The sequence below is a fragment of the Cucumis melo genome, chromosome 10 (assembly GCF_025177605.1).
Source record: "Cucumis melo cultivar AY chromosome 10, USDA_Cmelo_AY_1.0, whole genome shotgun sequence".
NCBI classification, from domain to species: Eukaryota; Viridiplantae; Streptophyta; class Magnoliopsida; order Cucurbitales; family Cucurbitaceae; genus Cucumis; species Cucumis melo.
Window position 1 is genome coordinate 6,521,318 of NC_066866.1, and position 23,909 is coordinate 6,545,226.

General features: G+C 35.1%; 2 protein-coding genes across 7 annotated transcripts in view; both read left to right on the forward strand.

The window, feature by feature from the left end:
- LOC103500216 (uncharacterized) overlaps nt 1–16,704 on the forward strand; it is a 32,150-nt gene extending 15,446 nt beyond the window's left edge. For all 6 annotated transcript variants that reach the window (XM_051091387.1, XM_017047254.2, XM_051091388.1 and 3 more), the window contains 12 exons: nt 308–487; nt 3,609–3,660; nt 3,759–4,043; nt 8,588–8,698; nt 9,493–9,681; nt 10,045–10,320; nt 11,688–12,311; nt 12,916–13,418; nt 13,521–13,581; nt 13,681–13,749; nt 15,276–15,902; nt 16,267–16,704. In XM_051091387.1, coding sequence (XP_050947344.1) covers nt 308–487; nt 3,609–3,660; nt 3,759–4,043; nt 8,588–8,698; nt 9,493–9,681; nt 10,045–10,320; nt 11,688–12,311; nt 12,916–13,418; nt 13,521–13,581; nt 13,681–13,749; nt 15,276–15,362 — 2,437 coding nt within the window. In that variant the 3' untranslated portion in view covers nt 15,363–15,902; nt 16,267–16,704. The remainder of the gene's footprint in view (nt 1–307; nt 488–3,608; nt 3,661–3,758; nt 4,044–8,587; nt 8,699–9,492; nt 9,682–10,044; nt 10,321–11,687; nt 12,312–12,915; nt 13,419–13,520; nt 13,582–13,680; nt 13,750–15,275; nt 15,903–16,266) is intronic.
- Nucleotides 16,705–18,589: 1,885 nt separating this feature from the next.
- Nucleotides 18,590–23,570, forward strand: LOC103500219 (ras-related protein RABE1c-like). The gene is made up of 9 exons (XM_008463452.2): nt 18,590–18,748; nt 18,846–18,953; nt 19,652–19,724; nt 20,017–20,117; nt 20,895–20,960; nt 22,173–22,270; nt 22,476–22,538; nt 22,822–22,914; nt 23,034–23,570. Exons 2-9 carry the CDS (start codon nt 18,881–18,883, stop codon nt 23,115–23,117), a joined length of 651 nt encoding a protein of 216 aa, XP_008461674.1. The 5' UTR covers nt 18,590–18,748; nt 18,846–18,880; the 3' UTR covers nt 23,118–23,570.
- The last annotated feature ends 339 nt before the right edge of the window (nt 23,571–23,909 follow it).

The window sequence follows — 23,909 nt, forward strand, 5'->3', positions numbered from 1 at the left end:
ACATGTTATTAAACTCTAAAACATAAGCTCTTTAATATTTTGTTCAAATCCTCATTCACACATATTATTGAACTTCCAAACATAGCTCTTTAATCTGAGGCTCTGAGCAACATATGTGCATATAACATTTTTGCTTTCTTGAAGGTATATTGTGAGGCTCCACCATGTAATTATTATTAAACCTTTTAATATTACCCAACAGTTGAAAGAAAAAAAAGTTGAACTCAAACAACTAGTTTTTATTAATCCTATTCATAACATCTAGTAGTTGCATTGTACCTCACAAAATTAATTTTATGCCCATCAGTGAACAGCAGCCTCTGAGACTGAATCCTGCTGAGGTGTGCGAGGTTATTGCTGCAGTTTGCTCTGAAATGTCGTCACCCATCGCTAATCCTCTTACAGTAACATCTAGGTTAAGTACAAATAGCGGCAAGCCATCAATGGACGTGGCCGTAAGCGTTCTCGTAAAGCTCATTATTGACATGTATGTTGTTTTTTTTCTTTAGATGCTTAAATTAAATTACATCAAATGTTGCATATTTTCATATACTACTTCTGTATTTTTGTTCATAGCGGTAAAGAAAATAGAAACCTAGTTACGTGAAAATTTGAGTACCGAGAGAAAAATCACGATTTGACTTTCTTATTAATGTCTCATATAAACAAAAGATACAAAGGGGAAAATAAATAGACAACAAGCTTATGATAAAAAAGAAAGGAAATTAGGGTAAATCCTTCCTTGGGCCAATCCCACTAGTTCTAACATTTTTCAATCCATGGTGGCCACCTACATAGGAATTAATTTCCTACGAGTTTCCTTGACACCTAAATGTTGTAAGGTCAGACGGGTTGTCGCAAAAATATGCTACTCATTATTACTCATTCATTTGATCTTGTGTGCTGATATGTTTTTATTACTCATTTAATTCCCTCATGTGCACATATTTGGCACTCGCACCAACAATCTTTTGTGCTTAAAATGTTAGATAAAACCGTTATGGAGTTATGCTGTAGTATCAAATAGTCATGTTGTACCAATAGGATAAACAGTCAATATTGTTTGCTTATGTTAGCAGGAAAAGAGGAGATATGGAACTTTGGCCCCCTGTTTGGTTCATTGGACTTGTGCTTAGGTTTTAACATGGATAAAAATTATCTAAGGAAAAGGATGGAACTTTTTTCCATAGATATTTTATAAAGAGGGAGAGTTAAAAGTGGGCATGGAGAGTTAAAATAAACTTGATTTGATGACTTTGATCTTATATGTTTAACATGTATAGATTATTTTGTTAGGGGAGAGTTGAAAAATAGGCATAGAAAATTTTGATGCCTTTGATGTGTTTCCTCTTCTAATTTCATTCCTCTTCCAACAAATGAGTTTTTCAATCTGGATCCTTGCTTGAATGAATGGCTCCATGGTTAAGAGACAACAGGCTTTGTATAATGGCCATCCCCACTAATAAGAGCAACAAGTATACGACAAAGCAAAGGAAATGCATTAGAGACCTTTTGCAATTATTCTTTAGGTTTGATTCTGCATAGTTGGGGTCCCTTATTGTAGAAAGTTGCCTCCTTTTTTGCGGGCTCGGTTTTTTGTACGTGTATTCTTTCATTTTTTTTCCTCAATGAAAGTGGTTATTTTCATTAAAAAAAAGGGAAATGCCTTAGAGAAGTTCAGAAACTAGAATCCTTTATCTCTTATGAGAAAAAAAGCTAAATTTATTCTTAGGGAGGGGTCTCTTTCGGCTTGATTGTGGTTGTGTCTTTTTGGCCCTCACCATGCGTTTGTGGATGTTTGCTACATACAAAAACGTCAATTTCCCTCCATCTTGGAAACTGTTATCTACCTCCTTGGTCTCAATCAATATGGTTATTATCTTGATTGTTTTTGACCAATATGTGGATCTTTTGGAACAAGTTTTTGCTTCTTTTTCTATGGGGTGCTTCTGTTTGAAGATCTTTGGATTGTAGTTTTGTTTAGATCGTTCCCATCGTTTCATTGTTGGGTTGGCTTCTTGCTTCATCAACCCAGCTTTCATCTTCTTTTATTTAATCACATTTTTGTTGTTTCCCTCCCCATCGGTTTATTTTATATCTTTTCTTTTCACATGGGTTTCTTCTTTGTATCTCACTGGATATTTTCATTTATCAATAAAATTGTTTCTTATAAAGCAAATATGTATATCCAAACACATACATTTATTGTCCTATACATTTCTTGTGGGCCTTTGGTCTTGCCAAAAGAAATATCTGGTATCCTGGCATTAGTTGCATATCCAAATGTATGTGTTTTGTTGCATAGTTGGAGCCCCTTCTTGTAAGTAGAGATCTCTCCTTTTTTTTTGGGCTTGTGTTTTATATGCCCACATATTTTAAATAAAAGATGTTATTTTCATTAAGAAAAAAAAAAATTTAGTATCTTGGCATTAGTTTTTGTGGGTCATCCCTTCCATGGTAAGAAAAAGACTTTTTGGGTGGCCTTAAATTGAGATTTCTTTAGATATCTTTTGTATAAGAGGAATGCACACATTTTTAGGCATATCTTCACAACCCTTGACTGTCTTTTTGAATTTTGATTTTATTTCATGTTTCTATTGGTGTGAAAATTAATACTAATGTTAGTGATTATAGTCGTTCTCCTACACTTTCCCATTGACACGGTTATTAGTACTTTATATTTAGGTGTTGGGATCGTTTTAAGCTCCCTTTATATTATTCATTAATGGAGTTTGTTTATCTTCTAAAAAAAAAATACATTTTGATCTCTCGCTCTCTCTCTTTATGTTTATTATTTATTATTATATAAATACTAATTATTTTTTATAATTGTTTCTTGTGACTAGAAGGCTATTTTCTGTTAATTTTACTGGTAGAGGGTTGTCTCTTCCCCTTCTTCTTTAGGCACTTTCTAAATTTTATGTTCTTTATATATCTTCAGATTTATTATTAAAAAAATGAATGCTGATGTTGAAGGACATCTGAATTTATTTTGCCTTTCTTTATTCTTGAATTATTTCATTTGTACTCATCTAAATTCTTAGGTATAACAACGTGAACTGTTCCTCTTATTTTGAGATGACTTTATCCAAGAAACAACCTGATAGATCAGAATTTTACCGTCTCTCAGGAATATAATGATAACCTTAATCCATGTTTCCCTGCATTTCTTAAGTTCAAGGGTTTATGAATAATTTTTATTGAGCCAATTGATGTTCGATGTATTTTCCTTTTGTATGCTTTTTATTCTTTTTGAAGGGGAGACAAGCCTCTTTATTAATAATAATAATAAAGCGAGACTAATGCTCAAACTACAAGAGAGTTATATAGAGAGTAAAAGGGCTAAAACAGATACAAACAATAGCTAAATCAAACTCAACAATAACAACGAGCTAGACAAAATCCTCTATCCTGGAAGCACAGATGAAAACTAGAATATAAACTAGGTACAAAGTAATCAATTAAAACAGAAGTCAAAAGGAACCCAAATTAAGCTGACAAAATGCCCGCATAAGCTTTGAGATGAGTGAAGAGGGAACACCAAGAGTTTTGTATACTTTTTTGTTTGTCAAGCATGAATGAAATTATTCAATAATTTTCTCGTACAGGTATGTTCTGGATTCTGGGATTGCTGCACCTCTCACTTTATCCATGCTTGAGGTGAAATATCAGTTCCGAATCGATTTATGATTAAAAAGTTATCCAAATAGCATATTACTTTAACATTATTTCTTAATATTTTTTTTTTCCTCTTAAAGGAAATGCTCAGTTCTCCAAGATCAACCTGCAAAGTTCGTGCATTTGATTTAATCTTGAACCTTGGTGTTCATGCTCACTTATTAGAACCAATCACGCTTGATGAAAATTCTACAATTGAAGAAGAGTATTCTCAAGAATCATATCTTGCAGAAGAAGCCCAATTAAATTCACAGGGGAAGAAAAATCTTGATTCTCCTGACAACATCAGTGCAACTTCATCTATTAACAAATTTGAATGTTGGATTCTCAATATCTTGTATGAGATACTGCTTCTTCTTGTTCAGGTATGAGTTTATTTCACTTTGCAAAAAAGATTCTTTCTTCAATTATGACAGCTCAGTCCAAAAGTACTAAGATGATTTTCAACATCAGCTTCTTTGAGGAAATTTGGCAGAAGCTTCTGATTTTTGGAATGTTCTGGAATTCAAATAAGTTGTTCAACAATTGGAAGGCTCGCTTTTTTTTTTTTGGGGGGGGGGGGGGGGGGGGGGGGTGCCCCTTGCCTTTAGGTTGTTCTCCCCTTTTTAGTTGGACATATATGTGTTTCCTATCCGACAAAAGAAAAACTGAGTGCTTTGTCAAATGCAATACTAGCCGTTCTTGTGGGAAATTTGGCTAGAATGAAATCTCAGAAGTTTCAATGAAAAAGCTAGGAGTCTCGAGATTTTATGGGAGAAAATGTTCATTGATTCTTTTTCCCCGAGCCCTTTAATAAACTTATAAAAAAGCTCTAGTCAAGAGTAAGGACCAAACACCGCTGTTAGAACTCTTTGAAGATTCTGCATCCTCTTGTATTATTTTTTGTGTGCTCTTAGTATTCTTTCTTTCTTTACTCCAAAAGTGAAATCTAGTCATCCGCTCCTAAAAACACTTCAAAGGACAAAACAATTTAGCAAAGGTTACGCACCAACCTTCCTTAGATACTGAAAGCACCCCTCACAAAAGGCAATATATCTCTATTGGAGCAAGTTAGCGTTTTAGGCCGCCCAACCTACCTTTGACAATGGCATACAAAGAGCTCTTTGTATTTGTGTAAAGGGATAGTTAGTAGCAAACCACCCACACTAATCCCCTTACTTCACCATCTAGAGGAACGGAAAGTTGAATGAGAATCTAGCGAAATGTTATTGTGCGCCGAACAATTGACCGATTTGATGATTTTGATAATAACATGGTAAAATAGTGCCTAGAGAGTAAATACAAAAAGCCTTTGAAACCAAAGCGCTAAGAGAAACATGAAATGTCACCAAAGACCGAACTTTATTAGGGTCCCTCTCCACACCCTTAAACACTTTATTGTTTCTCTCTCCATAGATCCCACAACAAAGCACATACCTTCACAAACCAAAGAAAGCACCCTCTCTAGAGGGTGGATGAAGAAGGAACTCCCTTTGACTAGCTAGCAAGACATCAAACTCTTGCAAGAAATAGTTCCAAATGAATCTTGCAAACTAGCACTCCAAGAGAAAGTGATCCAAGTTTTCCTTCGCCAAAGAAGGCAACAAAAAGGTTTTGTTAACAAAGAAAACTTTCTCAAAACCTTATCCATTCTGTTCTCACGACCAAGCAAAACTTGCCAAACAAAGAACCTAAGGGGGTGTTTGAGCCTTAGATTTGCAAGGAATGAAATAGCCCACTTCCTGTTTGGGGCCCGCTGGTATTAGGGTTTCTATAATCCCCGTATTTCCTCTCAACCCTTCCCTAATCCTTCGTGTATTTCCTCTCAACCATTCCTGTAATTCGGTTCCTACGCCCTTTAATCCTTCGTGGTTTTTGGTGTAATCCTTCTCCTTTCTCCCTCTTTCTCTTGTTCTTTCTTTTTTCTCGTCATTTTCCTCTCTGAATCTCATATCTTCGTTATTGGTTTTGTTGAATGGTCCGTTTTCAACCCTTAACCTCCAATTCCCTTCTCCTTCTCCGTCAATGGTTTGGTTGAAGGTTGGGTTTCTAGACCTTGCCTCCGAAATCCTAATCGTTGTCCGTCGTTGTTTCGTTGATGACTTCGTTTCAACGCGTTGTCTTCGAATCCTTTCTCCTTCTCCCTCTTTGGTTTCGTTGAATGACTAGGTTCCACCCGTTGCCTCTGAAACCATTCCTTGCATGTTCGAAGAGGCTTCTTGATGAACATGCAAGGATCTCTTCCTTGCTGCTTTGACTTCCCCCTTGCTGCTACTACTTGTCCCCCTTGCTGCTACTACTTGTACCCCGAATTTGAAGTTTATTAAACACTCGGGCCAAATTTGCCACGAGAGTCCTTTAGTTGAAAACATAAGCATTTAGGTTAATTGTTCTCAGGTCATTGTGACCCCGAGATGCACCAAACTGAAAAGGAACAATTATGTCAATGATCCCGGACCAAAGTTGACCCGAGATGGCCCCGAGCTAAAGAACATAAGCATTATGTAATATGCTCTCGGCCTAAAGTTGTCTCGAGATGTCCTCAAGTTTAAAAACAGAAGCTAAAATGGAAACTAAAAACTAAGACCTAAACACTTTTTAGTCATTTTTAGGGAAATATCTTAGCCATAAATTAAAGAAGATGACCAACGTGGAAGCTCCTCCATCAATTTTTATTTCATGTACCATATATATGCATGCAAAAAAAGAGTAGTGAAGAAGCAAGATTGAAGCTAAATTTATGAAATGAACATTGTAGTTAACAAGATTAAATAAAATCATTTCAAGAAAAAAATTTATTTGATGTACCATATATATGCATGAAAAAAAAAAAGAGTAGTGAAAAATCAAGATTGTGGCTAAATTTATTAAATGAATATCATAATTAAAAAGATCTATTAAAATCAAGTTAAGAAAAATGTATTTCTATGTACAGTATATATGTAGAAAAAAAAGAGTAGTGAATTCATATTATAATAGTCTTCACCCCAAACACGGCTTATTATACAGATTATCATAATCTATACCCCAAACACAGCTTATAATAACACAGATTATAATAGTCTGTATCTCAAACGCAGACCATTGTAATACCCAGACTATTATAATCCCCAGATTATTATAAGTCACTCCTCGCCCCCAACGTTTCCTAACTTCTTTTAGAATCTCAAGCCTCCATAAAACATCAAACACTGACCCAACAATAGTAAAGGGATCAACTAAATTCCTAAAAGAAAACTTATAAGAGGAACCCTGTCAAATTCCTAAAAGAAAACTTATAAGAGGAACCCTGTCGAATTAGGACTCCAAACTCGAACATTTCTTCTCCTCAATCTAAAGTTAAAACCATCAATCAAAGAAAGAACAGAGGCCACCTCCTTTGATTCCCTATGGGACTAACACTTGATGGAAACCAAAGGAGAAAGAAACCGAATTCCTTGACCAAACGAAAATATTTGACATGAAACAATTTTTCAAAGAGGGTAGATGGTATGGCCTAGGAAACACTGATGAAGAGGGGTCTATCCCCCACCCAATGATCCTCCTGGAAGAATGTTTCCTTTCCATCCTCCATAACATAGAAACCAAATGAGAAAAATCGAGAAATTGAAAAGAAATGTCTTTCCAAAGATTTCGTGTGTTCCTTTTAACCCCTTTTGCTACCCACTCAAAGGGATGGGAACCATGCTGCTCACGATAATTTTCTGCAACAAGTATTTGGGCTCATGGGTAAAACGCCAAAGTCATTTAGCCAACTGAGCTTTTCTGCTAACTTTAAATTACGGATCTCTAACTCCCTTGATTCACCGACTTCCCCTCAAGTTCCCAGCTAACCAAATGAGACCCCTTCTCTTCTGCCACCCCTTCCTAAAGGAAATCCCTCGTGATCTTCTCAATGCTCTTACAAACCGAAACTAGCGCACAATAAAGAGAGAAGTAATAATTGGGGATATTGCCAAACACTAATCTGATGAGCATCAACCTCTCAGCTTTGCAATGAAAGCTTTTCTTCCATGAAGCTAATCTTTTCGCTTCCATGGGGATGTCCCAAAAAACAGATAGCTCTCAAATTGCTTCCAAGGGGAGGCCAAGGTGGGAGGAGTGGAAGGAACCAACCTCACACCCAACCAGGTTCACTTATCTACTAAGTTTATCATCATCACTGTTAATATCCAAAACCTGACATTTGCTCCTATTAATTTTAAGCCCTGATGTTGCCTCAAATAACTGCACAATGTAGTTAAGAATAAAGAATTCCTCTTTGCTAGAGCAGAAGAACGTAGTGCCATCCGCAACTCGCAAATGCATAGAGCCACCTCCTTAATCCCCACCTTAAAGGGCTTAATGATGCTTCCATCCTCCCGCCTTATATAAATGATACTGCTTAACACGTCCACCACCGAAAGGAATAACTTATTGAGCCCTTCAGAGAACCATTAATAAGGATCAAATAATTCACATTCCTAACACAAGCCTACATCCACATTCTCCACTTGTATCCATAACCTTTTTTCTCCAACACCCTGACTAAGAAATCTCAATTGACATGGTCATAAGTTTCCTCAAAGTCGATTTGAAAGATCACCCTCCTTTTTCTTGGCTCTATTATTTTCAATAGCCTCATTTATCTCAAAGAAGTTCTATTTTACCTATTTGGAAACTCTTTCTTTAGTGGGGGGTTTTTGTGGGCTTGGTTTTTCTGTACTGTATGCCTTTGTATTCTTTCCTTCTTTCTCAATGAAAGCAATTGTTTTTATTAAAAAAAATGACAAAATTTGTGCTGACATAAAATTTGTTTAAAGGTTACTTCTTAGAAAAGGACTGTGATTATATGAATAACCCAACATAAGATGAAATGGAAGATGTGTAACTACAATAGCTCATGGCCATTATTTTGTAAATATCTAAAACATCCATTTTGTGATTGCAGATTGAAGAGAAGGAAGAATCTGTCTGGACGTCTGCTTTGAGCTGTCTACTCTACTTTGTTTGTGATAGAGGCAGACTCAGGAGAAGCCGACTAAAGGGCCTTGACATAAGGGTGAGTTGTTTGTTAACTTGCCTCAGATATTGTAGGAAAAAAGAAAACATTGGGGGGTGGCTGAGTGTTGTATCTGAATTCCTCCTTTACTCTGGAGAACGATTGTGCAGTCTGAATTTCAGCCTTGAGCTTGTTGATTTACACACAAAAAAGATACAGATAGTTGTGTGAACATGTAAATATTTTATCTTCGATTTTCCTCACGTATGAAAAGGAATTGCAATATAGCTCATATCAATTGTTTTGGTGGGGGGGGGGGGGGGGTGGATTTGGAAGAATGATATTGTTTTTCCTGTTAATATAAATATACTTCCCTAAATAGATTAGGGTTGAGAGGATTAGACCAAGGAACTCAGTCTCACTGGTGGACAAAATAAACAGCCATATGCTAAAAAACTAATAAAGCTTCAATACAGTTCCTTCCAATTATATTTCTGTGGCTCTTTTTGTTTCTTATGAAAAAGCTTAGCAGGTGTATAACCCATGTAGTTCATGTGTAAATTATACCTTTCTTCCTGTGGCAAATACATTGTGCCTACTGGTCTGTTCGCAGTAAGGAAATGTAAATTGTATAATGCTATTTGTCATTAACTTGTATAATACAAGTGGCAAAGACATCAGACCCTCCCCTACTTTCTTGTGATCTTGAAGTCAGTCATAGCCATTGGTTTGTTGTCAATGGGGAAATGTACATTGTAATAATGCTATTCTTCATCATTCTTGTGCTATTTTTATTTAGCTACATTATTGAGAACACGGATATGATGCTTTATTTTCTCTTTCTTTCCTTTCAGGTTATTAAGGCATTCCTGGAAACTAGCAGAAGAAACTCTTGGGCTGAGATAGTTCATTGTAGGCTTATTTGCCTGCTAACAAACATGTTTTATCAAGTCTCAGAGGATCCCACAGAGGGTGCTTCAAGCCCCATATTTCTTGTAGATCAAGTGGATCTGGTTGGAGGAACTAAGTTTATTTTCTTAGAGGTATGCCAATTTGTTTACAGTTCAGCAGTACGGTAGACCGACTCCTGGGAAGAAATTTTGATGTACTTCAGCTAATGATAACTGCAAGAAATCTCGTTACTGCATCCATGTTTGTTCTTGGGAAGTTACCTTAGAGATACCCCAAGTTAATCCTTAATTTGTTAGTTTAAACTTTAAGATGTTTACTAGTTTGTCGTAAGTTAAATTGTTTGACTGGCGTGTTGACGGTCTAGTTATTTAGAATTTCCTCTAGACTAGAAGTGGCATTCATTCCGTTTTTTTTTCTTGTTTGAGAAGTGATGATAACTGATAAAAAATGATGTAAAACTGTCTGACTTTTCTAGAGTATTTTTTTTAATGCAGTATTCTCTAGCAAACTCAAGAGAAGAGCGGAGAAATCTCTTTCTGGTGCTTTTTGATTATGTTTTGCATCAAATAAATGAATCTTGCATCACTACTGGAGTTATGGAATATGGTGATGATGAGATACAGCCCCTTGCAAACCTGTTCACTCTCGCCAATGCACCTGAGGCTTTTTACATCTCAGTTAAGCTTGGAGTGGAAGGTGTTGGAGAGATTTTGAAAGCGTCTATCTCATCAGCATTGTGTCGATATCCTAACAGTGAGCGACTAAATATGGTATGGGTGTCAGTGTAAGGTGTCAATTTGCTTTGGATGAAAACAATTCTTCTTGGGATGGAGTTATAAATTTATCTGGAATCGCAGTGGTTGCTTGGCATGCATATTCTTGGGAATTTCTTGCTACATTATTTTAAATTGTTTTTACTCGATGAACATATATATTAAATATTTATTCAAACCCTTTCGATCCACTTCTTTTTACTTCTAAGTTCTATCTCCATCTGTCAACCTCCACCTCCCATTTATTGACATCTGCTCCCTCTCGCGCTCCTCTCTCCTTGTCTTTCTGTTTCTGGAAGCAAGAAACTTTTAGGTATCCACGTTCCTGCACTCAAAAAATACAGAAATACTCCCAAAAGAACACGCAAACACCACCCAACCGGGGGGTATTGGCCTCCCTGTGCAATACTATTATATATTCACAAATGGTGTTTTAGAGTTCAAGATCTACAAGTTCAAAATAACACTAAAATCAGCAAGAAATATAAGAGAAAAATAGCAAGGAACTCCCCAAGAAAATCGGCTATTTGAGAGAGCCGCCTTTCCTATACTTGAGCTGTCATTCCCCAAAATATTTTACCTTCACACTATATTCCAAAACCCTACAAAAACCCTTTTTCTTCCATAAGCTTTCATAATAGGAGGTATTGTGGAAACCTATTTGCATATTCCATTGGATGAAGGAAGGAGGGAGAGTTGGTCAGTTGGAAGACGGATGAGGATTTGTAGTGTGATTGGGGTTGAGGAAGGGACATTTTAGAAAATTTCCCATCATTATCTAAACTTATTTTGGTATAAAATTATGAACAATTATGATGGGGACAATGTGGAATGCAAAATCCAAAGCAAATATTTATTAATCTCCTTTAGTAATTACCATTTAGAAAGAAAGGGAGTTCCTATATGCAACATGGACAATTAAGCTAGATTGAACCTGTTCAAGAGTAGTCTGTAATTATGTTATCGTGAATGTGTACTCTAGCATCTGTAAAATGGGAAAGTAAGGTACTGCGAATTAGTTATTGGTGCACGTTGCTTATATATGTCAGAGAGGGGATAAAGGGAGAATATTGGTTATTTTGGAAGGAGTAGCATCTTGGAGAGTTCTCAGCCTGCCCTCTTGAATTGACTCAAGGTCTTGTTGGGTGATTTTCACCCCTTGCTCTTCTACAAAAAAACATAATAGTGTATGATACCTATAAGAATGCTATCTTATTAGTCAACTGAAAGTCCTCTTGTAAATTCCCTGGCTTTAGGGTGGTACAAATTATTCTTGTTAGACTTTGAGATCAAATGCATTTTCCTCTTAATTTTAAGTAACTTAATCTTGACAATGACATTTGATTGTTCGTCTTCTTTTGCAGCTCTTGGACAACATAATGGAGAAATTTAATACAATAATCAAATCATTTACTCATTTGGACAATGAGTTCTCTTATATGATACAGATAACCAAATCTCTCAAACTTTTTGAAAGCATTCAAGGTTCTATGTTAAGAAATGGTGTTAGCATGAAATCCAAACTATCATGGGCCACTCTGCATTCCCTTCTTCATTCAGAGAGAATTGCTTATCGTCAAAATGGTTATGTTTGGCTAGGGGATCTTCTTTTTGAAGAAATAACTAGTGAACGGGATGAAAATATGTGGACAAATGTGAAAAAATTGCAGCAGAGAATCACATACGCTGGTGTAAATGATTATTCAACTACTTCAGACATACCCCTTTCGATCTGGCTCATGTGTGGACTTCTAAAGTCGAAACACCCCATCATTAGATGGGGGTTTTTATTTGTTGTAGAAAGACTTCTAATGCGATGCAAATTTTTGTTGAATGAAAATGAAATGCGAAATTCTGGCAGCAATGATCTTGGCCAGGTATCCAAAGATACCCGTCTTGAGAAAGCTAATGCAGTGATAGATATAATGTGCAGTGCACTTTACTTGGTCTTTCAGATCAACGAAACAGACCGCATCAATATTTTAAAGGTACTTCTTTAATGGTATTTACAGATCATCAGCATATGCTCTTTGCTCTACATATTAAAGTCGTAAAATTGAAAAACTGAAAAACTCTAGAGAATGATGCACCTATGAAACGTCTGACATCTATGATGCTAGGTAATATATTCATATAACTTATTGCAAGATCTAGCAAACCTTTTAAATGTTCTCTAAAAGAGTAAACCTTTTAAATGTAATTTTGGATCAGAGAACTCCTTATAAGGAAAATTCGAGTCTATTACATATTTTTTCAGCATGAATGATCTTATTTCTAATTTTGGTATTGTTTTAGATGTAATATGCTTTTGAAATTTGCAAATGGATATGTTCTAATAATATCATTTCTGATCCTGCTGGAGCATTAGAAAATTTTAAAGAAGTGATGAGTATATTTCTTCTGTATAATCTGTTGTGTTCTTGATTTTGATATTGCTGACCATTTGACTTTTATATAGCATTTCGTGTATGTGGTGCTCATGGAATCTGAACCAATATTTGTTTATTACACTATTTTATGGGCCACTCCAGTGATGGAATCTTCTTTTGCACCCTTGTTATCTGGTACTTAACTAGTGTTTTTTGTGGACAGATGTGCGACATACTCTTCTCTCAATTATGCTTGAGAGTGCCACAAGCTTCTGACTTACCAATTGGAGATGATCTGCCACACGGCAGAGTTATAGATTACTCAGGTGAAAGTAAAACAACAGGAGTTTTTGAATCTGAAGCTAAACTGGATGGTAATTTCTTTGGTGAGCTAAAGGAGGAGAAAGGCAGATACAGTAAAACTTATAACAATCCTCTTGATCATGAGACAGCCTCCATGGCAGCATTGCTGCTTCAAGGACAGACTATCGTCCCCATGCAATTGATTTCGCATGTTCCTGCTGCCCTTTTCTACTGGCCATTGATTCAACTTGCTGGAGCAGCAACAGACAACATTGCTTTAGGTGTTGCTGTTGGAAGCCAAGCAAGAGGGAACCACCCAGGTGCCGCCTCTGACATCCGATCAGCTCTGCTCTTACTCCTAATTGCCAAGTGCAGTTCTGATTCATGTGCTTTCCAAGAAGTGGACGGGGAACAATTTTTCAGGTGATTCATCATAGCTTCCCCCCCCCCCCCCCCCCCCCAAATCTGTCTTCTCTGTGTGGATATGTTTGACAGTGTTTGTGTTGCTTTGTTGGGTTTTTACAGAGAGCTTCTAGATGATACGGATTCAAGGGTGGCCTATTACTCTTCAGCATTTCTGTTGAAGGCAAGGAAATTTCTTTCCACCACGAAATATATTTGTATGATATTTCAAATTTCTTTTTCCTTCTGTCAATCAATGAAGATTTTTTCATTTTATTTCCAGCGTATGATGACGGAGAAACCTGAAAAGTACCAACACATGCTTCAGAATCTTGTAATTAAAGCTCAGCAGGTGATGTTATCACGTTTGTTGTCAAATGCAGATTCTAGTTTGATTTATGTATCGGCAGAATATCATCGATCTATTTGTATTAGGCATTCACATTATCTTTTCTATTGTTCCTCTGCATAAACAAAATGTTCCTTCTTTCTTTCTTTCTTTGTTATTTTTTTTCCTTTCTCCTTTTCATTTGAAAAAAAATGAAGGGAATACAATGATAAGCAAAAGTCCCCAACAAAAAACTGAGGGCAAGAGGCAGATCAGATCATTTACCAAATGAGTGGGGAAAAATAAATGAAAGAATTTTCGGTCTTTAGGGTAGATGATGCACACAAGTGAATGAAATACTTCAAAGTCTTATTCAATACCCCAAAATGTACAACATGCTGCCATATTCATAGACTGGCACAAACGAATTGGGATAAAACTGGCTGTGAAGGTAGCTGCTTGGTGGATTAAATATATCCACCAAAAATACAAGAACTTGACCAAAATCTTAAAGAAATAAAACTATTCAAATAAAGCTTTACAAGAAACAACAGAAGAACAAACAAGAATGATCAAGAAATGCCAAGAATATGAAGATGTCGTATTTTGAAAAATTTAGGCTTCACATATCTTTAAAGTTAATTTTTGCTCGCACAGCATTACCTGAAGGCAGTGGTGTGCCTTTGTCCTAGCAGATTCTTTGATTTGGCTGCAGCTTCACGTCTCTTTCCCTGTGCAGTTTTTATTTTTAAGGATAAACAATACTTGTATTTATAAGAAAAGGGGGAGGGAAAGGAGAAACCCAACCGTCCCTCACAGAACTTGGGGGATTGTTTATTTTTTGTTTCTCTTTTTAATATATATATATATATATATGGGTTAGAAACCGAGCTTTCACTGAGGAAAATGGAAGACTGTATAAGGACATACAAAAAACAAGTCCACAACTACCTACAAGAGTGAACTCCAATCCAAAAGAATGATATTTAACTGATAAAATTACTAGTCTGATAAACATACAGCCACAATGAGACACTAAACCTCTTCCGTCCAAAGCTCCTCCAAAAACCTCTTCATCCCTCTAAAAACTGTACTGCTCCTCAATCCACACTTCCCACGAAATAGCTCGAGTTTGCCACAAGATCCTGTCCTTATCACGAAACAGCGAGTTCATCACAATCTCTTCAAACAAAGACCTCTAGAGGTTTTGAGGATCGGTGGCAGTGCTCTCTGGTCTTAAGAGTTCCCTGAAGAAATGAAAAGATCAAAACTTAAATTTGTACGTAGTAATTGATTGATAAATTTAATTCAACTGTATACTATTTAGTTTATATAAAAATTTAATTTGTTTGTAGTAGCAAAAGAAAAAAATCTACATCACATGCATCGTTGTCCGACTTGATTTTTTATCTTAATTCACGCATGTCAAATACACCTTCAAGTTTCTCACTGTATTGCTAGAATTACTTTTAACCAAGATGGTCTCTTCGTTTGATAATTGAGCTGAAAATTGCCGACATGCTTCCTTGCTTTCTTTTCCCACCATGCAGAGCAATAATGAGAAACTGCTGGAAAATCCATACCTTCAGATGCGTGGTATACTTAAGCTGGCAAACGATATGGGTGTTGAGTTGTGATTTACTCTGATTTTCTGGAAGCATTCTGTCTGGATACATCACATTTGGCGGTGTACAGAAAAAGTTTTGATTCGCATGGTGTTTCGATCTCTTGCTTTAATTTATATCTTTGGAGCATATGAAGAAATGCGCCTGACAAAGTGTACATGACAGAGCTCATGTCCTCATATGGGAACTTAATTTAAATCATGCTAGGAGAATGACTATCCGTTGAGAAAGGCGATAGTGAAATGACGGGATGATCTTGTTTATTCATAGTTTTATCTTACCACTGTACAGTTGGTTCTTGAATTCAGCCATCAACTCTGTTTTCTTTGCTAAGCGCTCACGAAAGAAGATGGTGAGCTAATTTGATGACTGGCCCTGCAGATTAGCTTTTGTAGAGATCCATCCTCGGCTATGCCAAATAACTTTCCTTTTCAACCACACGTCAAGGAGAAAGCAACTAAGGCATCCGGGAAACCCTTCTAGATTACTCATTTGTCTCCCCTCATTCTCCCCCAAATCATTGGAAATGGAAGTCTTTTTATATTTCATCAGGTACGACCTATTATCTCCATGCTTATCTTTTCTTTTTTTTTCATTTTCCCAAATAAATAGTCTTCTTTTTGTGTTGCAACATGGAATATCAATCTTCTTTGAGGAACTATCACTTGTTTTCAAAATGGAAAAGTACTTGACTGCATCCCAAGTCTAGCACACACTTATCTTTGTGCATTCTACCAAATTGTCTTATCATAACTTGCCATTTAGCAAATTTTTCGTACATCTTTCTTTTTATATATCTATTTTGTGCTTGATGAAAGTTAGATGCATAAAGATAGGTTCGTCTTGAGATGCACCCAAGTATGGCTTCTTTTCAATATTTCTTGCACTAATACGTCTTCTTTTTGGTGAAAAACAGCTGTATGTTGTGTATAATGTTTTCGGACGACTTGCAAGTGAAACTTGAGAAGATTCATTTCATTTGTACAGAAAACCACATTACCTCCAACAAGCCTTCTTCTGTTTTTGTCATTCCTGAAGGCAATCTTTTAACCATGTTTTTTTCCCTTCTAGAATCTTCTTTGTTTTTACCAAGTTTGTAAAGTCAGCTTAACTGATGGAGAAAATATCATCAAAATGTATCCCACCATATGGCTCACTAGTCTCATTTTTCAGAGCATTGCAGGTGTCCGATATTTTTAGGACATTTAATTGCCTGCTTGCCTGGTATGGGTTTTTCTGGAAGCTATCTTTTGTGATAATTATTATTTTGCTTCTTTAACATTTAAGTTTTTTTTCTGCTAATTTTTCCCCCAGTCTTAGTTCTTGGTAATCGAAATTTTCATTTTTACTCTCTTGTATTATTGTATTGTTATGTTGCTACTCAAAAATGTTAACCTGCAGTCTCCACTTTTTGTCTATGTAGAGAAGAAGATTAATGCTCATTTTTGGTTTTATTTAGATATTTATACTGCTGTTAATAATTTAAGTTTCATTAATGTATTTGTATATGTATGTGTGTATATATGTTTATGTATTTATAATGGGCTTGTATGGATTAGTTTCGCTCTTAATTTTCGAGTCAAGTTTTGGAAAATGAGAATGATGATGGTTTGTAAAAAGTAAAAATTCAATTGTCTTTGGAATTTGGGTTAACTTTCCTAAAAATCAAAACACACCTAAGGGGTGTTTAGATGCTCGTAACATTCCAATGTAATGTAATAAAAATTATTGTTTTGATTAAGTGTTTCGAATCCGAATTGTTATTAAAACTTATCCTGTTCGTGACAGTTTTCAATAAACCATATTGGCTCTTGTTTTAATGCTTTACACAAATGGTTTTCAGAGTTTTCTTTCTTTGACAATCTTTCAACAAACTATTTTCCAGGATGGCGAGCTCAGTATTTGGGTATAGTAAGTAAATGAGTTTACAATGTAATCGACTACAAGAATGAACTATTTAACGTTCAATTAACTATCTTTTCAATGTCTGTTAAATGATTGCCTTTCTAACTTGACTATTTTTTCATTATTTTTAAACTCTATCATTTCATTTTGTTTTTTTATTTTTGGTAATTCTGATTGCATTTTGACTCTCTAAAAATGTGATAAATCCTTTTTAATTCTTATAGTGATATAATGTCACTGAACAAAAAAGAAATATGATAAAGATTTGCTCAGCAAAAAAAAAAAAGAAAAGAAAAAAAGAAAACACTTGCATATGTATATAACAATTGGGTAATTTTGTTTAGTTTTTCTTTTATTTAAAAAAAAGCTACAAATGTATTATGTATTTGGGTGTATACATGTATATATCATGTGTATAATTCTACTGTTTATAATTTTAATGTAACCTTCACTTTAGCTTTCTATGCCTTGTATTTTGTGTTTTAATTTGTCTCTAATATCATGATTAGTCCTATAAATTCTTCTACTCATGATATCCACAAAAGAAGAATCTATTCAAAAACTCAACTCTATCAATCGATACGATGTTTTTTGTACATTGGTTTAAAACTATTTAACAACTTGTTGGTTTTTTCATTATTCCTTCAATTCTTCAAAATCCACAATGATAAATATCAAATTATACAATTATTAAACAGGCCATAAGTTTTAGAAAAAGCACTTTTTAAATTCCAAATGCCCATAAAAGAATTCATATTTGTTAGTTAGTCTTCTCCTCTAGAAAAGAGTTGTTTTGCTTTAAAGGTTTTGAGGTTACTTGACTATAAGTTCATCTATTAATACTAACAATCAAATAAAACTAAAGGTACAATAAGCATATTCCAAAAAATGAAATGCAAAATAAAGAGAGATTCTCCTTGCATAAATTAACCATGACATAATTAGGTGAATGAATAAACAAAATATTACATCAAACCTCTTTTTTGCAAATAGTTTACTCACAAAATGATATGTTAGAGTCAAAATGAACATAATGCAACTAACATAAGATATTACCATTACATATATAAAAGATTGCTATGAACTTATGGGCAAGTATAATACTTTTTGAGACAGAACTTATGGGTAAACTCATTTTTTATATATTTAAAGATGAAAACACTTAGATATATGTTTTATTTTTAATTGGGCAAAAGGGGGAAAAAGTGATGCATATTTTGTTTGTTTCTTCTTGGCAGTTAATTAATGAAAATAAAAATGAAGAAAAAGAATTAGAAAAACAAACCAATAAGGTAATGATAATCGTGTGTAGCCGAGTGTAGGATCAAAATCAGTGAGCTCATTTGGTTAAAAGAAAAAGCGCTTTTGGTATAACACGCGTCTCGGTGCAGTCGATCGGTCCCAATCGGCCAATCTCCGCGCGAAATCATAGAATCTGTTTTTCATTTCTCTCTGCGTTCGATGTCGCCGACGACTTCCTAAGCTTCGTTAAGGTAATTTCTCTCTTTTCATCTCTCTGTCTTTGATCTTTTGACGGTGGTATTGTTTGATTTCATAGAGTCATTGTTTGTTTGTGTCTGTTCCTTGAAGGGAAATCAAATTTCGTTTTAATATACTGGAAACCGATGGCTGCACCACCGGCAAGGGCTCGTGCTGATTACGATTATCTCATTAAGCTTTTGCTTATTGGCGATAGCGGTATTTTCTCAATCCTTGATTTTTTTTTTTTTTTTTTTTTTTGAGTTTTGAATTTTTGTGTTTGATTTGCTTGTTGGAAATGGGAATGGAAATGGGAGCTGATGTGAAAGATCTGATCAGTGGGTTGTATGTAGTGTGTTATGGGATTTGGGATTTGGGATTTGTTTTCATCAATGTGATTTTGAGATTCCTTGTTTGGGTGGGGGTAAATTTGTTGCATGTTCTCGGTTTGTGTTTGGATTTCTCCTTTTGATTTGAAAATGGTCGATTTGTGTTGATCTCTCCATTTATTTGGGACGATATTTTGGGCTTAAGTTTGGCATTCTCGGGATGTTGTGTTTTACGTTTAATCTTCTGGTAGAATGATCCTTGGTTTTGTCTGTAACGACGTTGTATGCCTGGTTAAAAAGGCTGTGATTTTTTGACGCCCAACAAGGGAAAAAGCAACATTTTTTCTGATCGCTAATATTGAGTTTTATGCATAATCGACTGATGTTGTGGCTCCCCAAATGCTTAGTATGATAAAGTTGTGGGTGTAACGTTTGGTCTTTCTGCTTCTGGCTGATTTAAGTTCTTTCATGAAAGAATAGCAAGTTTAATTATGGAAATCTCATGCAAATCTTGTGCCAGATTTGTGTGCCTATCCTTGTTGCATAGTTATAATTTTCACGTAAGCTTTCTCCGTTTTTGTTTTGCAGGTGTGGGCAAGAGTTGTCTGCTTCTACGTTTTTCTGATGGTTCTTTCACAACCAGTTTTATCACCACTATTGGGTGTGTAGCCTGTGTACCCTTGACGTTTGCATGTTGAAACAAGTATTGGATCAATTCAAAAATATTCAAAAGGTTTAGTAATGGTCATAGACTCGTGGTTAGGACTATTAACTGAAATTAGGTGCTAGGGTGGTTTGGAACAATCAATATCAGATAGCTGGTTTGACATTTTTATACACTGGTAATCATCTGTATGATATTAATAAATCTGCACAATGAATTTATATGTTTTCTAAGTACGAGTAGTATGGAAGCATCTCTTTAATATCAGATAATGTGCATCTTATGGCAGTATTGATTTTAAGATAAGAACCATTGAACTTGATGGGAAGAGAATCAAATTGCAAATCTGGGATACCGCTGGTCAGGAGCGTTTCCGAACTATCACAACGGGTAAAAATCTGATATTTCCTGCTGTTTCTTCTAGATATTGTTTTGGGACAGATGCTCCTCTATGAATGAGGAGCTTCTGACTGTATGATCGAACTTTTGTATCATTTGAATGTAGAGAGGAAATTAGGGGTAATGTTGGCCTTCTTAAATGTAGTTGGGGGTGTACTTCCAAAAAGTTCTGTAACCATTCAATCTCTTCTATTTTAGCCCATTGGAAACTGGTTTGGAATAACGTTTGAAAGGGGAAGTGTTAGTAACCAAGGTAGTATGGTTGTCTTTGTCCTACATTGGTTAGAATGGGGTGGCCAATGTAGCGTGACCAATGTGGCACCTAAGTGGCTTGACCTTCCACCACAATAACTGGCTTTTAGGGTGTGGTTCTCCAAGGTGCTTTAAGTACCTAACAGAAAGCTATAAATTTTTAAAAATAGTTTGATTCATCTAGGGAGAATAGCTTATTTCAATGTTTATTTTGACATTAAAACATTTCCATTTTTCAATTTACTAATGAACGGGATTTCTCTCCTTGTACTTTTATTTATTTATTTAACATAGTAGTTTCTTGTTTCTCAAGTGTCCTGATAAGTATGAAGGAAAATAGGAAATAAGAGAGATATGGATTTTTTTTAATAATGCGCTAATTTCGACTTGTGGTAATGAAGTAACTCCCCTAAGACCTATTTTTATTTCAATGATAGTGAGGTAAAAACTTTATTTTGTCTGTAATTTTGATGATTATACTTTGAATGTTTGTTGTAATTTTGTTTCACCCTGTAGCTTACTATCGAGGAGCCATGGGAATTTTGCTGGTCTATGATGTCACTGACGAGTCATCTTTCAACAGTGAGTTATTTTATTGTCTATTTATATAAAGAATTGATTTCCAATTGCTACACTATATAAAATCTTAAATCTTTGACCTTGATGGGCTCGTAATTCATTCTGTCTACCATTTCATTCAAGATTTTTCCAACTTGGTCAAATTTGTTTTATAGCCATCAATTTTCGTCAAGGTGGATATGTTTTACTCTTTGGAGCGTTAGTTAGAGCATTGGGGGTTGTTAAAAACAAAGCAGTTAGTGCCTTGGGGGTATTAGTGGATTGGGTTTTTGTCCTTGATGTCAGATTAACCTATGTTTTTAAGAAAAATGACCTGCCACCAAATGGATCAAAATTGGGTTGAACCAACCACAACTGACCATCTATCAAAACCAAATCAATTAAATGATTTTATAATTATATTTATGTATCAAACTGAACTGATTAAGACATATTGTTCAACTCCAAACCAACTAAGAGTGTTTGGCTTAGCTGCTCCGGGACTTGGGATGGCAAGAAAACATTTTTTGAAAAACAATTTGCAAAATTTGGCAACAAATAAGTTAAGTTTTCGAAAAACCTGATTGCTTTATACATTTTAAAAGAAATACCTTAAAGTTTCAAAAAGTAATATTTAAGTGATTTACTAGGGATCCCTTTCGAAATCCTTTTTAATAATTTGATATGAAATCACCTTAAGACGAAGTGACCAAACAAACCTGGGATTGAATTTCACTCTTAGGAAAATGTAACCAAAGAAATAAGTATTCTAATTAAAACAACTTTTATGAATTGGGGCAACAAAGGCTAAATTGGAAAAATTACAAAGAGGGGAATTGTCAAAAATAGTATAGTGGACAAAATATTTACATTTCATAGCAAAATCAAGTGAAGTGAATTTGTCTTTTGCTATAAGTGTAAATAGTTTGTTTTTTTATTATTTTGGAAAAAACCCTAATTAAAACCACTTTTAAAAAATAAAATAAATAAAAAGAAAGAAAGAAAAGAAAAATATTTTCTTTTTGTGAATTTCATTGAGGAATTTCATTCCTCAATGAAATTTAAACTAAAAAGTATGTCAAGCTCACGCTAAACCAATTTATTTTGGTTGATATCTTGGGAGTGTCTCTGGATTTTTTTGGGTTCTCAATCACACCCTTAACTTTGGTGGTTTATATCCCGTTCTACAATTTTGCTATAGAAATCTTTTATAAAATGAACTCTCTTTTTATTCAGACATTAGGAATTGGATCCGCAATATTGAACAGCATGCATCTGATAATGTGAACAAGATACTCGTAGGAAACAAGGCTGATATGGATGAAAGTAAAAGGGTAAGCATTTTGTATAGCTCGATTGCTCTCCAAAGTTTTGTCTTTCCCATTGTTTGGCATCAAAGTATTACAAGTTCAATAATTTAGAATGCTCTAAAGTTCGTACTTAGCCTTCAATGTAACAAAGTAGAAATTAGTTTTAATATTTCACAGTTGATGTTATCCTTTATTTACCTTGTATCTTTCTTTTTTAATTTTGTCACAGGCTGTGCCTACTTCTAAAGGTCAAGCTCTTGCTGATGAATATGGAATCAAATTCTTTGAAACTGTAAGTTAGAAATGCTTCAAGATCAAATCAGTATTTTTAAAAGCCCTCCCAGGCGCAGTAAATGCAAAAAAAAAAAAAAAAAAAAAAAAAAGGAATCTTCATAGTTCCACTTTAACTGTGATCTCTCTCTTTTATGTAGTACTTTTACATATAGTTCTCCTCACAAAGAAAAAATCTGCACTTCTTTTTGCGCCTTGCGTTGGATCCCAAAAATTCTATTTTGGATCAAATAAAGTTAAAATGTTTGTTTGTACTTAGTTCTTGGATTTAACATATTCTGCAGAGTGCAAAGACAAACCTGAATGTCGAGGAGGTTTTCTTTTCAATTGCCAGGGACATTAAGCAAAGGCTCGCCGACACTGATTCGAAGGCAGAGGTATTTACTTTGTTGTTTTCAGTCCTAGATTTCTTTGATGAATGTTCTTTAGCCCTGTATGAAGAAATTGTTGTCACCAATTAAAACCATAATGTGGATGAGATCTGTTGTTAATACAGCCTCAAACAATCAAAATAAACAAGCCAGATGCCGCAGCCGGGGATGGTCAAGCTGCCCAAAAGTCAGCTTGCTGTGGCTCATAAAATGGTAGAAGAAAATCAAACCGATTGAAAGAGCGAAAAAAGATAAACGCTCTTCATATTGCAGTGGTGTCTTCTGGGAATGAAATCAAAGCCTGGTGAGATTTATGGTGGGCTTGTTCGTCTATCCCAGCCGTCGCTACTGTGAATCATCATCATCAGTTTGTGTGTTGAATGTTTTCTTTTTGTTCCTCTATTTTGGCAAAAGACAGTCTGATTTTCCCTTTTCTTCTTAATTTTATATATTGGAGGTTGGGATTTAGGACTCTTCAATTATTTTACATGTGTTTGGTGTAGATAGATAATGAGGATTATTAAAGCATGTTCTTCCTTCGAGGAGCAAGAAAGAATGTTGGTCTCTGACTTTCTGCATCGGTCGGCTTTGTAATTGGGATTATAAGACCTTCTTAACGCCCAACTCTAATTGGAATTATTGAATGTTAACTTTTGCTACCATGGTCAAGCTACGCAATTACTTTTGTTGGCCTCTTGGATTATTCTACTTTGAATTGAGTGCTTCTTCAGGAGCGAGAGCATACGTCATTTGTTGTGGAACCGCCGAAGTTCGTTTTCGTGTAAATTGTTATAAATCATTTACATAAGCATTATTTACCAAATTTACAAAAGTTCAAGACTGACTATGAATCAAAATATTTTGGAGTCGCCTTTGCTTTTGCAATTTGCCTAAATGATTATTACAGTTTAGGAACTATAATATGTATTTGAAATATCAAAATGAAATTATAATTCAATCTTCACGAATGCTTACCCTTTTACTTTCATCCATATCAGCCT